This window comes from Castor canadensis, chromosome 5, assembly GCF_047511655.1.
Source record: "Castor canadensis chromosome 5, mCasCan1.hap1v2, whole genome shotgun sequence".
Classification (NCBI taxonomy): domain Eukaryota; kingdom Metazoa; phylum Chordata; class Mammalia; order Rodentia; family Castoridae; genus Castor; species Castor canadensis.
This window is the reverse complement of record NC_133390.1, coordinates 139,144,175-139,159,981: the sequence shown is the minus strand read 5'-3', so window position 1 is coordinate 139,159,981 and position 15,807 is coordinate 139,144,175. Positions and strand designations below refer to the sequence as shown.

The following is a 15,807-nucleotide window of genomic DNA, read 5'->3' as shown; positions in this document are numbered from 1 at the left end:
AAATGTAAGGTTAATTAAGTAGCAAAAGATTATAGCTGATAAAGTCAGGTTCTGCCAGACAATTTCACTTCTCAGAAGAGAAGGGATATTTGCAGGATAAACCTGCACATATGAAATTTATCCCAAAAGGTGTCTTTCACCTATCTTGTGCCTGGAAATTTGGTTTGTAATAGCAAAAAAAAAAAAAAGGAATGAGTCAATCAAAACAGTTGGAAACATAAGAGGGAAGTGCTGGTCAGTATCAACTGCCAGCCCTGTGACTAAGCCTATGGATACCCAGCCCAGGGAAGGCCCTGGAAGACCCCAGCCCCAGCTGCCATCTGACTGCAACCAGCAAAGAACCCCCCCCAGCGTGGTTCAACATACAAAAATCAATAAACGTAATAAACCACATTAACAGAAGCAAAGACAAAAACCACTTGATCATCTCAATAGATGCAGAAAAAGCCTTTGATAAGATCCAACATCATTTCATGATAAAAGCTCTAAGAAAACTAGGAATAGAAGGAAAGTTCCTCAACATTATAAAAGCTATATATGACAAACTTAAGCCAGCATTATACTTAATGGAGAAAAACTGAAACCATTCCCTCTAAAATCAGGAACCAGACAAGGATGCCCACTATCTCCACTCCTATTCAACATAGTACTAGAATTCCTAGCCAGAGCAATTAGGCAAGAAGAAGGAATAAAAGGAATACAAATAGGTAAAGAAACTGTCAAAATATCCCTATTTGCAGATGACATGATCCTATACCTTAAAGACCCAAAAAACTCTACTCAGAAGCTTCTAGACATCATCAATAGCTATAGCAAGGTAGCAGGATATAAAAATCAACATAGAAAAATCATTAGCATTTCTATACACTAACAATGAGCAAACTGAAAAAGAATGTATGAAAACAATTCCGTTTACAATAGCCTCAAAAAAATCAAATACCTAGGCGTAAACCTAACAAAAGATGTGAAAGACCTCTACAAGGAAAACTATACACTTCTGAAGAAAGAGATTGAGGAAGACTATAGAAAGTGGAGAGATCTCCCATGCTCATGGATTGGTAGACTCAACATAGTAAAAATGTCGATACTCCCTAAAGTAATCTACATGTTTAATGCAATTCCCATCAAAATTCCAATGACATTCATTAAAGAGATCGAAAAATCTGTTAAATTTATATGGAAACACAAGAGGCCACGAATAGCCAAGGCAATACTCAGTCAAAAGAACAATGCAGGAGGTATCACAATACCTGACTTCAAACTATATTACAAAGCAATAACAATAAAAACAGCATGGTACTGGCACAAAAACAGACATGAAGACCAGTGGAACAGAATAGAGGACCCAGATATGAAGCCACACAACTATAACCAACTTGTCTTTGACAAAGGAGCTAAAAATATACGATGGAGAAATGGCAGCCTCTTCAACAAAAACTGCTGGGAAAACTGGTTAGCAGTCTGCAAAAAACTGAAACTAGATCCATGTATATCACCCTATACCAACATTAACTCAAAATGGATCAAGGATCTTAATATCAGACCCCAAACTCTTAAGTTGATACAAGAAAGAGTAGGAAATACTCTGGAGTTAGTAGGTATAGGTAAGAACTTTCTCAATGAAACCCCAGCAGCACAGCAACTAAGAGATAGCATAGATAAATGGGACCTCATAAAGCTAAAAAGCTTCTGTTCATCAAAAGAAATGGTCTCTAAACTGAAGAGAACACCCACAGAGTGGGAGAAAATATTTGCCAACTATACATCAGACAAAGGACTGATAACCAGAATATATAGGGAACTTAAAAAACTAAATTCTCCCAAAACTAATGAACCAATAAAGAAATGGGCAAGTGAACTAAACAGAACTTTCTCAAAAGAAGAAATTCAAATGGCCAGAAAACACATGAAAAAATGCTCACCATCTCTAGCAATAAAGGAAATGCAAATTAAAACCACGCTAAGATTCCACCTTGCCCCTGTTAGAATAGCCATCATCAGCAACACCACCAACAACAGGTGTTGGCGAGGATGCGGGGAAAAAGGAACCCTCTTACACTGTTGGTGGGAATGTAGACTAATACAACCACTCTGGAAAAAAATTTGGAGGCTACTTAAAAAGCTAGACATCGATCTACCATTTGATCCAGTAATACCACTCTTGGGGATATACCCAAAAGACTGTTACTCCAGAGGCACCTGCACACCCATGTTTATTGTAGCACTATTCACAATAGCCAAGTTATGGAAACAGCCAAGATGCCCCAGCACTGACGAATGGATTAAGAAAATGCGGTATCTATACACAATGGAATTCTATGCAGCCATGAAGAAGAACGAAATGTTATCATTCGCTGGTAAATGGATGGAATTGGAGAACATCATTCTGAGTGAGGTTAGCCTGGCCCAAAAGACCAAAAATCATATGTTCTCCCTCATATGTGGACATTAGATCAAGGGTAAACATAACAAGGGGATTGGACTTTGAGCACATGATAAAAGCGAGAGCACACAAGGGAGGGGTGAGGATAGGTAAGACACCTAAAAAATTAGCTAGCATTTGTTGCCCTCAACGCAGAGAAACTAAAGCAGATACCTTAAAAGCAACTGAGGCCAATAGGAAAAGGGGAACAGGTACTAGAGAAAAGGTTAGATCAAAAAGAATTAACCTAGAAGGTAACACCCACACACAGGAAATCAGTGTGAGTCAATGCCCTGTATAGCTATCCTTATCTCAACCAGCAAAAACCCTTGTTCCTTTCTATTATTGCTTATACTCTCTCTACAACAAAATTAGAAATAAGGGCAAAATAGTTTCTGCTGGGTATTGGCGGGGGAGCGGGAGGGGGTGGAGTGGGTGGTAAGGGAGGGGGTGGGGGCAGAGGGGAGAAATGAACCAAGCCTTGTATGCACATATGAATAATAAAAGAAAAAGGAAAAAAAAAAGAACCCCCCCAGCAAGAAGTGCTCAGCCAAGCCCAGTCATTTCACAGAAATAAGTAATATGATATATATATATACAAATATATATGTGTGTGTGTGTATTGGTGGTACTGGGGCTTGAATTACGGCCTCGTGATTGCTAGGCAAGCACTCTACCACTTGAGCCACACCTCCAGCCTGATATAAAGGATTTTAGCTTCTAGATTTGGGGTTATCTGTGCAGTAGGAATAAATGAACTAGAAGAATAATAAATGTATCACATTCTCACTCAGAATATCAGATCTGCCACATTTCTTTTATTGATGATTTATTTATTTAGGTGCTGGGGATGGAAACCCCCACAAGCCAGATCTGCCACATCTGTAGGTGTTCTCTCTCAGGATGGAAGACACATATGATTCCTAAGGATGTTCCATGGGCCAGAGGACCTATTCTATCTCCCCAGATCACACATCTGCTCACTGGGCCACCTTTATTATGTTTATTCAGGTTTGTACCTAACACTACCTTCTATAAGTTCAAGAAAGAGTTAACTAGTCTTACCTTATTACCTTACAAGTAATAGACAAAAGTCACCTCTTAAACCCAAACTTAGATCATGTTAGTTATAAAATGATTGTGGAACAGAGAAATAAGAAATGCTAAAGAATTGATAAAAACCTTGCCCTGCAATCTGTGTGATGTGAAATGTCATTTAACATCTCTGCATCACAATTTCCTCATTCGTAAAAATATTAAATGGTACTACACAGTCTCTTCAGCAATATAAGAAGTTAAGAGCAGAGCCTGTTTTCCAAATTCCTAAATTCAATTCCTGCTCCACCACTTAGAGTCAGAGGATGTAATCAAATTACTTAACCTCTTAAGTCTGAATTTCATCACCTATAAAATATGAATAACTGTATTTGCCTCTTGGATATAAATTAGAGTTGAAGAAGAAAATCTACTTTAAAAGGGTCTGGCACTCAGTAAGCCCTATTATAGTCAGATCATCTCCAAAATCCTGCAATCCTAAATAAAAAGTAATTGGTCAAAATCTCACTGTTCCTCAATTTGCTTTTGAGTTTCTTTCTCTGATGGAAGAAAAAGAGAACTAACCTTTAGTGTGAGCCACAAGCCCCAAGTTCTTCATGTGCAACTCTGTAATCTAAAAAGCTCTGGCAACCAGTATTCTCTCCTATCTTCCTGGGCAGTGACATCTGACCCAAGCCAATGTGAAAATATGCATAGGTTTTACTCCATGTAGTGCCAATATTCATGTGTTTTGATACAGAAATTATTAATGCATTTAATCATAATGCAGACCTGCCAGAAGAGGTATTTATATCATGATACCTTCTGAAAACGCTTAATAGTCTCCTCTTAATCAAAAATTAACACTTTGCAAGGTGCTTATTAATGAAGCAGGGAAACCACCATAGAGGGTGGGAAATGACATCAGTCTGGAAATTAATTCAGGGCAAGAAAGATGAAGATCCGATGAGCAATTCTCCAAGCCCCAGACTTGGTGCTTTTTTTGCTGTCCTGTCCTCTGTAGGATCTCAGCTTTCATTTTAAAAAAGAAGCAAAATTTCCCTTAAGTTCTTCTGAAAAAGCAAAAACAAAAACAGGCCTCTACAGCAAGAAACAAACTAATCATTGTATCAGGACTGCTGAAAATGTCAGGAGCATCCAGGGAAATAGAGGCCTCAGCTGGCTCTGTAACCAACTTCAAAGTTGGCTAAGATGTCAAATGTCTAAAAGAATACCAACAAAAAGGGGAAGAGCCCTTTATTTTCTGTTGATGCTTCCACTAAACCAGTTCATTATTAATGGTCCTATTTCCTGTGGGAGGGCACTCCAAGTCCAAGGCTACCTTCTGGCACCCACTGGGACAAGATTTCCACAGACATGTATGTTAGCTATTTCTGAATGCTCAAAATGTGCTAAACGTATTTCCCCAATTCCTTTAAGATTCAGATTCCTCCTCCACATAACCATTTCCTGAGGCTTCACAACTCCCTCACATGGCAGAAGTGAGAACCTTCTCAAATGGAGAGACAATGATGAGAATACAAACTTCCAAGCAGCAGAAGAAACTGAGGTTCAAAGACATGCAGTGAACCTACCTGTGGCCACCCATCTTGTAGGTGCCCACAGTGAGATTCTGAAAGTGTTCTGTCATCTGCAAACTTATGCCTGTACTTCCCTCAGGACAGGTTCATGGGTCTGGCTATGATGGGGGAAGGGAAGGGAAAATGAACCCTTGTATTTTGCCTCATATCATGGTTCCTTAATGTCAGACTCCATAATGGCTAAAAATGTCAAAGCTACATGTTTTTTTGGGTTTTTTAGATTTTTATTGTTTTATTATTCATATGTGCATACAATGCTTGGGTCATTTCTCCCCCTGCCCCCACCCCCTCCCTTAACCACCCACTCCGCCCCCTCCCTCTCCCCCCTACCCCCTCAATACCCAGCAGAAACTATTTTGCCCTTATCTCTAATTTTGTTGTAGAGAGAGTATAAGCCATAATAGGAAGGAACAAGGGATTTTGCTGGTTGAGATAAGGATAGCTATACAGGGAGTTGACTCACACTAATTTCCTGTGCGTGTGTGTTACCTTCTAGGTTAATTCTTTTTGATCTAACCTTTTCTCTAGTTCCTGGTCCCCTTCTCCTATCAAAGCTACATGTTGACTAAGGCTACCATTTTGATATTGGACAGTGTTGGTATCCTGCAATGCACTACAACAATGTTGAAACAAAGATCATTGGGTTGGGTTTGCCATTAACAGCTAAGAGGAATTTAATGAAAACTTGGGTTGCACTTTGGCATTAACAGCTGTGAAGAACTCAATGAAAACTCTCTGGATGTTACATTTCTCACCCTGAAAGTAAGAAGACTGGGCCGTATGAATCCCCAAGGTTCCTGGTATGGATTCTATAAATGGACACTTTCAGTATTTATTCCAACTTTATTAGTTGGCCTTCCTGTACTGCAGAGGCTAGAGACCTACAAATTACATTTTCTAGACTCCCTTGAAGCTAGGGTTTAAGTCATAACTTGGGTTCTACCAACCACACACACTATCAGGAGATTTGGACTAAGCCCTGGGGCAAATGGGCAGAGAAGCAACTGTCTTACACTCTGCATTAGCAGAAGCATCATGTAGCAGGAGCAGGCAGCCATAAAGGCAGCAGCTTCCTGACTGGACAGCAGCCATAGCTGCATAGGTGGTTTGGTTCAGTACTGTGGCTTCTGAGTCACTTCTAGGAGCTCAGCTTGGTCTTTTAGTTCACTTAGTGCCATATAATTAATGATTCTTTGCTTTAAAAGGGTGCAATGGATTCTGTTGCCTGCATTAAACCAATGCAGTCCCTTCCAATGATAAAAATCCATTTCACCTATATCTAAATATAAAACTGGTACAAGGGGCTGGGGATGTAGCTCAGTGGTAAAGCAGTTGCTTAGTATGTGTGAGGGTCTGGATTTGATCTCCAGCACCATAAATAAGTAAATGAGTAAATAAATAAATATTGGTACAATTAACACATATTGTTCTTATTCCTCTTTCCCTCCATTTTATTAAGATAACCTTTATCAAGCATTCATTTTCCCAGATCACCCTTTTTTTTTTTACTTTCTGTGTTTTCCTCTATATCCTGTCCCCCTTGTCTAGGGATTGTTGCCTTCTTCCCTGCCTGAATTCTTGTTCTGTGTTGATTTGTGTCCTATAAGTTAGGTACCACTGCACCAGGTGCTAGAGAAAAGAGCCCAGTAGGAAATTTCCCTGGATTTGATAGGTGTAGAGTTTCAAAGAGGAGTCTAGTTGGCCAAATGTGAGGCCAGGAAGCTTCAGTGGGAGAGAGAGAAGGGGCATTCAATTCTGTCTTGGGAGACAGGAGACAGGAGGCAAGGGGTTAGAAACAGAGCTTAGGTTTCCTTTGAAACAACAAATTTACGGGTCAAGTGGTAGAAGGCTTAACTAGCAAGCACAAGGCTCCAAGTTCAAATGGCAGTACTACAAAAAAAAAAAAAAAATCAATATATTTTTTAAAACTACTTAAGTCCACGATTCAAAATAATACTTAGAGCTAGAGGCCAGTGGCTCACGCCTGCCATCCTAGCTACTTGGGAGACTAAGATCAGGAGTATTAGGCCAACCCCAGGCAAATAGTTCATGAAAGCCCCATTTCCAAAATAACCAGAACAAAACAGACTGGAGGTGTGACTCAAGTGGGAGAGCATCTGCTTTGCAAGTGCAAAGCCCTAAGTTCAACCCCCCAGTCCCACAAAATAAATAAATTAATTAATTAAAAAGAACCCACAATACTTAGAAAGACTAAGAGGCATCAGTGGAGAATTCTGGTCAACCAACTGACTATCTTCATTCATAAAGGTAAATAAAGGGAATCAAGACAGGTTCTTGCTTAAGTTGGTCCAGAACTTGTGATCCTCCTGCCTCAGCCTCCTGGGTGCTGGTAATACAGTTATGCACTACCATGTCTAGCAGAAGTCAGACATTCTTCTGCCTTTTCTAAAAAAAAAAAAAAACACAAAACCAAAGCATAGATGAGGGGAAGTGTTTCTCTAAAGAAATATGCTAGCTAGGGGGCTAAAGGTGAGGCTCAGTGGGAGAGCATGCCCTTAGCATGTACAAGGTTCTGGGTTCAAATCCTAGCACAAAAAAAGTAAAGGAAAGAAATATATCAGCTAACAGATGAAGAGCAGAACTGAAATATCACTGTTTTGCAATATGTAATCATCTGAAATATTTAGGCCCTGAACTTCAGCTCCTGACATCACAAAAAAAGATAAATGAACATTCAGTGCCTCTTGATGGAAATTCATACCCTCACTGTGACATATTCAGGCCAAAATAAAATAAATCTGGTCAAACATAGAGCTGTGCTGGCAAATACAACTGTCTATGGTAGTCACAACACTCTATTCTGTTCTGTGGCATACAGGAGTCATATATGGTGAATGAGCCTGAGATGTGGCTACTGCCACTGAGGAACTTAATTTTTCATCTTAGTTTAAAAAGTCACATGGGAAAAGGGCTACACTACTGGACAGTGTAGCTATAGCTCCAATTACCCAATTACCCATTCATCCAGAGACTAAGGATGTTCATGGCAATACAGTCAATCAAATGCAGACTCTACAAAACAAACGATCTGTATCTTCATCAACGAACTTGTAAGGACATAATATATAAATTAAAAGAGACAGGGGCTGGGGATGTAGCTCAGCGGTACAGCACTTGTATGGCATGCAGAAGACCCTAGGTTCAAACCCTAGTACAAGAAAACAAAATGCTGATACTTTGGCAGGAGGGATGGTGGCGAGGGGGCCATGGCTCAAGTGGTAAAGCGTCTGCCTAGCAAGCATGAGGCCTGAGTTCAATCCTCTGTACCACCTCCAGAGAAAGAGAGAGAACTGAAAAACACATCAATCTCTTACAATGAGTGGACCTGATTGAGCAAACTGGGGGACATGGGGAGTAGAAATTCATGGGACATTTAACAGTGTGAACGTAATAGCAATAGTTCCCGTGGGTGTGATTGAGTATTTTGGTCTTTATCCATTAGAGGTGCATTCTTAACTGTTTAGAATTGAAATACAGTCAGCCATTGCCTAATGACAGATACATTCTGAGAAATGCCTCATTAAGCAATTGCACAAACGTCACAGAGTATATTTACACAAACTAAGATGGCTAAGAAGTCTCAGGCATTATAATCTGAGACCACAGTTACATATGTGGTCTGTGGTTAGATGGTACATGAGTATAGTATGATGTCTGAGATTTGTTTCAAAGTCATGGGGGGGCAGTGAAGGGGGTGTGGGGGGGGCAGGACCAGCTATAGGAAATGGTGGTTGGGGTTAAGTGACAGATACATACCACTCTGCCTTTGAAGCTCTCCATTATTAAAAGTAATGGGGGAAAAAAGTTCAAACATCTGTCACCACTGGAAGACTCGCACCAGAGAGCCAGGTGAAAGGTTGAGAATACTTCTGAAGAACCCATAGAGAGACCAAGGAAGAAAGAACAGACTAGGATTGGGGTAAGAGGACAAATCTACCTGCCAGTTCCCACTTGCATCTGGATCCTACCAGCCATACTGAGTGGGGAATGAACCATATCAGTCAACTAACTAATTTGACACCAGACTTTGTTTCCATAAGACTCTGAAGGACAGAAGTGGTCAGCATTTCCTGGGATTCTCTATCCGACATCTGGAGATCTGAAAATGGGTTCCCAGAGGGACCCAGATATATGTATCTCCCCACCACAATGATAGAACCCTCAGTAGTAAAGCGATAATTTCACAACTTGCCCTGAGGCCCACAGTCAAAAGTCAGGTAGACCAGGATAGACCACATTTCCTAATCAGCCTCCAGGACTTCTTTCCAGATCCACTCACCACATCAACACAATCAGGTTGGCCAATCCCAGGCCCCTACTGCAGGCAACACGACGTTGGGCATTAACAAAACCTGCTATGTGTCACTTATCAGCTGACTCCCTCTAAGACAGTTTACGCATGCACAAAAGTGCTCAACATTTTGCAGCCATTACCTTAGTGGGTAAGTAACACTTCTGAGACCAATTCTATTAATTCCCCACTTTACAGGTCAGTGCACTAAGGCTTTGAGGAAATAACTTATCTGTGACCACAGCTCGTAAGATGGACCCTACAAAGATTTTCCTTCCCAAAAATCTTTCAGAGCTGCTCCTTTGTCCATTGTGGGAGCATCCACATTTCTTAGCTTGGTTTCTTAACCATCTCACCTTGCTTTAGGCTCCATATCCAGCCCCGTGCCTCCAACACTGGCCCTTACTCCAGAAGGCATGTTTCCTATCCTTTAGTCACCAGAGCTGAGTCTTTTCCTTACTGAGCTACAGGGCTCAGCCCACACCACCCTCATGCCTGTCTCACCCCCACCCCCATTTCCACAGCCTTCAAATCAATATGAAGAAAGCTTCTCTACTCAGAGCAATCATATCTTTGCTTGTCCTCTGGTTTGGCACTCATTCTTCTGCAACAGAGTTAATGTTTGTGTCTCACCACAAACACAAATTATGTCTATTGTTCCTGGTACATACCATGTTCCACCCTTAACTCATTTATCCTTATAACTCTATCAGGTAGTATTATTATTATCTCCATTTTACAGATAAGGAAACTGAGGCCCAGAGGGATGAGCAACTTGCTCAAGGTCACACAGCTAAGAACTGACAAAGCTAGAGCTTAATATGCTTAACGGCTACTTGCTGGAGAATTTTGGAAGGAAGACCAGGATAGGAGTGTTTTTATCTCCCTGTTACCTTGCACACAGCAGGCACTCCATAATGTAGGGTGGTTTATTCCTCTCTGTTGCAGGGCTCAGGCTAAAATCTGTCCTTCCTCTGGTCCTAAAGAGCCAGTGGCTGTCCAGTGTGTGTTTCAGTTATAAAAACTAAGTCATTAAAGCAATGCATAGGGCTGAGGATATAGCTCAGTGTAGAGTGTATGCTCAGGACCCTGGGATGGATCACCAAAAACCACAGAAATAAAATAAATCACAACAAAAATGGGCCCCATCCTTGAGTGGCTTTCCTCCGCTAATTCTTTGAGAAATCCTGTGAGTCCAGTAGCTCTTGTAAAGAACTTTAGAATTACAGCACATGCTGCAAGGTGGACGATCTCACCAGTCATTTGAAAACTGCCAATACAACAGCTAATAACTCTAGAGGCTTGGTGTATACTGATATTAAGATGGCCCCAAGGGGGTGGGGGCAGGGGGGACAAATGACCCAAGCCTTGTATGCACATATGAATAATAAAACAATAAAAAAAAAGATGGCCCCATTTGGGAAGGGGGTGATAGAGAAGGAACCTGAATATCATCAGTAAATAAAAATTCCCTGGGAAAGTTTGGAGAAAAGGCTGCTTGCTAACGGTCCAGAAGCAAATAGCACCACATCCCCTCCCCAACACACAGGGGACTGATCTTGGAAATGATAGGTTAATTTAGTCCCTTAATCCAGGGATCCAATGGTGGCATTTGCCTGGGGCAGGAAAGGGATCTCCTAAAATGTTGGTTAAGGGACCTGGATCTGTGCCAATTTCTCTCCAGGAGCATCTAGGCAAGGGGGTGAAGGGACGGATTGGCTACACTCACTCCCCAAACAACATTTCAATTGTCTTTCTAGTCTGTTAATAAATATGCAAGTGGGACACTTGGTACAAATTCCCTAAGGGACCAGCTACCAGCCTCAGGCAAGCTGCTCCCTCCCACTTAACCCCATCTGGCCCAGATTTGCCTCTGACCAGCTGACTTTGAACCTCAGCAGCATTCTAAACTAAGTAGCAGGAGTAGCTGGTAAGATCCTTTAAAGAGGTCCTACCCTCAGGTCCTAAAGCTTTAGCTTTAAATCGAATTCATAAGCAAATGCAACCCTACCCACCCCTGGGCCAAGCAGCAGGAGCCAAGCAAGTGTTTAGGAAAGGAATGGCCTCCCCCTGAAAAGTAACTGGGTACTTTCTCAACTCACAGCCAACGCCTACATTTTCCCCAACCCAACCTAGGCCTGGAGGAAGAGGGGCAGAGAGGGGACGCTCTGAAGTGTCCTAAAACCATCACCTACGTTATACAAGGTGGCACTATAGCGTACCAGGTTAGGAACTGGGAACATCTGATTAATTAAATACTATCCCCTACCTTATCTGGCAGACTCAGTGAAAAGGGATTCCTTAATTCTGGGGGTAGTGGATACCTTTTCAGCAAGTGGTCATAGAAGTTCTACCCAAGAAAGCACAGATGGGCCTCCAGATGAGATGTTGCCTACAATTCTATTATTCTTGAGGGAGCACCGAAGCACGACAATACAGGGGAACAGACACTCCAACCCACTGGGTTACAGGCGCCAAAGAAATTTGCAGGTAAACCCTGTTATCCATCAATTTAATTCACAAAGATTTGAGAGAAAAGATAAATCTACAAAGTGTCTGACATAAGCCTCCCGTCTAACAGGCGCTCCATGTTGGAATAGCTGGGAATAGCTGTGGTTGCGAGAGGGGCACTGGGTGCCAAGCTGCCCACTGGCAGAACACAAAGGAGGATGTTTAACTCTCAGAACACCATGGCGCAAGGGACTGCGTTCCAGAGGGGATATTTCTTTGGATCCCGGTCCCTCCTTTTCGACTCCAGTATTCCGGGCCGCCTGGTTCTGAGTCAGGATTTGCGCACAGAATCGAATGAAGGGAGGGAGTTGTGCTCGATCCTCCGCATTCCCAGAGGCCAACCTAGGCATCAGGCGGAGCCACCCAGGCTTACGGAGTCCGTTAAGGGAGCCAGTCGCCGGGGCGCACGGGAGACAAGGACGCGCGGAGAAGCCCTGCCGCCGCCCAGGGACAGGGGCAGGGGCAGGTGCAGGAGTGGCGCGACCTGCCCGCTTGGGGATCGGGTGCCTGGGTGCGTGGGTGGGTGCGGCAGGGAGGGGCGACAGCCCCGGGAGCCCGACGCCAGGGCGTGGTGCAGGTGGCGGCGGGGGCAGAGTCGACACCCTACCTTGATTTTTGACCTGGCAACCGGGCGCTGCTTAGCTGCCAGGTGTCCATGTGGGCCCTCGGCGTCGTGGAGCTCAGGGGTTTCGCGCTCGGGGGCGCGCGGAGACGAGCTGCTCTCGGCGCCTCCAGGCTCTCCAGTGCTGCTGCTGCTGCCGCCGCCGCTGCTGCTACCACCGTCGCTGCGGCAGTCCTCGGAGGGGTCGTGGAGCAGGCAGCCCAGGCCCACTGCGGAGGGAGGGACGGGCCATGACCCAACACACACACACGCACACGCACACGCACACACACACACACACACGCGGCGTCAGGGCCGGGCGCCCGCGGCAGTTTGACCTGCGGGCGGTGCCGCCGCCGCCCCGCCCTGGACCCTGGGCACCTCGCCAAGTGGGCAACGTCGCGGGAGTAGGCGAGTAAGCCCCCGGCTTGGCCCCTTGAGCTAGTTGGGGTGTTGGGGACCGATGTTTAGCCCTAACCCCGAGGCCCCACGAGCAACTGAGGGCCACGCGCGGCAGAGGACCCAGCGCGCCAAGTTTCCCCTTGCTCCCGGGGAAGGGGGGTGGGGGAGTCGGATCTCTTTCCACCTAGATGGAGAGGGGGTTGGTGGACCTTTAAGCACTCCCAATAGGACGCGGAATTGAGGGTAGCCCGCTTCCTGGGTCACCTCGGCCCGCGCAGCAGCCAACGGTCCCGCCGCCGGGCAATTAGAGGCTCTCGCTGGGGGGGGGAGGGAGACCCAGGTTTCTCAACCTCATTCCTCGCTTTCCTCCCCCTGAAAGACCCCAGGGTCCCCGACCGGAAGAGGGAGATGAACCGGGGAACCCCACCCTGGCCCAGAAGCAGAAAGGACCCCACCACCCCTTCCCCCACCCCGGGAGCCCCACTCCCAGGCCCGGCCCCCGCGCGGCGCTCACCTGGGATGTAGGTGTCTGCCCTTTTCTCATCCGGGAGTTCATCCCAACTGCGGACTGAGACTCCCGGGCTCTTCCTCTTCACCAAGAAGACTTTGGGCATGATGGGGTCCCCTCTCCCGATTGCGGCCCTCTACTCTCAGCTGCTCCCCGCTAGGGGCGGCGGCGGCTGGGTCCCTGGATCCCTGCGTCCAGAGCCCACCTTCCCGCCTCTCCTGCCCTCTTCCTCTACCCCCCGCCGCGGCGCTACCCAGGCCTCTCCCCCGCACTCCCGGCGACTCCCAGCCTCCGGGCTGGCGACACCTGTTCCTTAAATCGCAGATGAGACCACGCCGGGGGAAAAAGTTTCATAAGGTGGAATAGAAAAGGCACCAGGAAACTTGGGAGTGAGCATGCGCCCTGCAACATAACGGTGTCAACAAGCTCGCTACCTGTCCGACCGGTTCCGGCGGCCGGGGCTGCCTGTTCCAGCCCTTCCTTAGGCATGAATGTTTGCAAAAGAATTTAACGTCTACTTCGTCCCCACTCCTCTTTTTTTTTCTAAAAAAGGAACATTTTAAATCAACTCCCCTGCCCCTTCCCCCATAACGTGCACCTCAGGACGAACGCTTTAAAGTAAACCGCAGGTCTGTTTCCCAAGGCACCTCTCCCAAGAGTTGGGGCCTCCCACGAGTTGTGTCCCTCCCCCTCCACCCCAAGTGGGTTTGTTTCTGACAAGCAAGCCAAAAAAAAAAAAAAAAAAAATGGCTGTATTCCTCTGGACTTCGTGGATCGTACCCAGGGCTTGCAGAGCATCTCGGTGGTCGGAAGTGGGAGACGTCTGGGAGACTCCCCGGGAGTCTGGTAAAGGGAGAATTTGTAGGTTTAAGTTCCCCATCATCTACAGCAGCCCCCCAAATAAATACGGTAATAAAAATTAAAAGTTAGCATCGTTAAGGCACGTTATTTTACTCATTTGTGCCACACAAGCTAAGAAAAACAAGGCTGGCTCTTCCAAAGCAAGTTCCACCCCAGGACCTTGCACCCCAATAGACTCTTCACCCCAAATAAGCACACAATAGAAACAAAAACCAAGTGCAGGTTATGAAAACGCAGGTTCAAAGCAAGCCCTTGCCATTCCCTTTATTGTCTCCCTAACCACCCCATCCCCAAATTCTGAGTCTAGAAAATACCTTTCCAGAAAGCAAGCACACCTCTCACCTCCTCTTACCGGGGAGCTAAATAAAAAGCTTTGTTTTTACTTTTGTCTTTTATTTTCTCCTATCTATCTCTATTCCTGGAAAGAGGAGGGAGAGGAAGAAAGGGGGGTTGGTAAAAGAAAGATACTGTTTCTAAGGGCAGCTGCGCTCACGTTGGGGGCCGCGCGGCCCCTCCTGCCGCCCTGTTCCGGTGCGCTCCAGGCAACGGGCACAGCCGGATCGCCGTGGGCGCCAGGATCTAGGAGGTAATCTGAAGTGTGCCAGCTGCTGTGGGCTGTGGGGGCGCGACCGGCCAGGGGTGCCCTGTCGTCCGCAGCTCACTAAACCTCTTGCCTCACCTGTCTGTAACTTGACCCCGCTGCACGCCCAACCCACGCGGCCAGGGAATCAACACAGCGGTTTTCCCGATCTTCTTCCGCCTTGGAATGGCCTTTGGGGACACAGCAGCCTGGTAACGGATTTCTCGTCTTGGCTGGCGTGTTCCCAAGGCGCACGGAGAGGGGGCGCAGCTCTGTAGGGGTTGTGCAGGGGACAAGGCTCCAGATCTGCCCGCAAAGGATTTGCCCTGGCTGCATTCACCAATGAACTCCAAATTTTCTCGGAGAGAAACCACCTAAGAGTGAAAAAAAAAACCTCTGATACCGGTGAACCAGAGGAGGAAGACATGTCTATTGCCGCACAATAAAACAAGTCGTTCTTGGCTACCAGGCTGAATGGCACAGCTTCTAGGAGATGTATTTTTATCTGCCAACAAAGTGGAGATTTGCTAGAAAGAAAGAGCTTGGTTGAATGAAAGAGTAAAAATAAAATAAAACTATGGAGTCAGAATTACCCCCATCTTTAAAAATCTTCAAAACTTCATTCAAAATTGCTTCTTTTTCACAAGAAGCAGCCAACTTTATCATCATAATCATCATCACTATTATTATTTTTACTGGATTTCAAATCAAAGAGTGCCTGGATCACTTGGTTTTGTTGTTGTTTTGTTCTGTGGCGGTACTGGGGTTTTGAAACTTGATCTATTTTTGTTGTCTATTTCTGTTATTTGAAACGCTTTTAAATGAGTGAAATATGCTCAGCAGCCTCATAAACAACACAATCTTAGGGGTCTGAGAATGAAGAATGACAGTTACACTTTTATTCTATGATTGTTGGATGTGTGCCTATGATGTTTTAACTAGGGAGAAAGGATTTCTAATGTGTTTTCATTCCC

At 45.0% G+C, this 15,807-nt stretch overlaps 1 protein-coding gene across 1 annotated transcript in view; it reads right to left on the bottom strand.

The window, feature by feature from the left end:
- The window catches only part of Ovol2 (ovo like zinc finger 2), a 34,722-nt gene extending 19,547 nt beyond the window's left edge, over positions 1 to 15,175 (bottom strand). The window contains exons 1-4 of the mRNA XM_074074276.1: positions 14,933 to 15,175; positions 14,173 to 14,235; positions 13,399 to 13,935; positions 12,489 to 12,712 (exon numbers count right to left, since the gene is read on the bottom strand). Of these exons, the coding sequence (XP_073930377.1) occupies positions 12,489 to 12,712; positions 13,399 to 13,498 (324 nt within the window). The 5' untranslated portion in view covers positions 13,499 to 13,935; positions 14,173 to 14,235; positions 14,933 to 15,175. The remainder of the gene's footprint in view (positions 1 to 12,488; positions 12,713 to 13,398; positions 13,936 to 14,172; positions 14,236 to 14,932) is intronic.
- Positions 15,176 to 15,807: the final 632 nt, after the last annotated feature.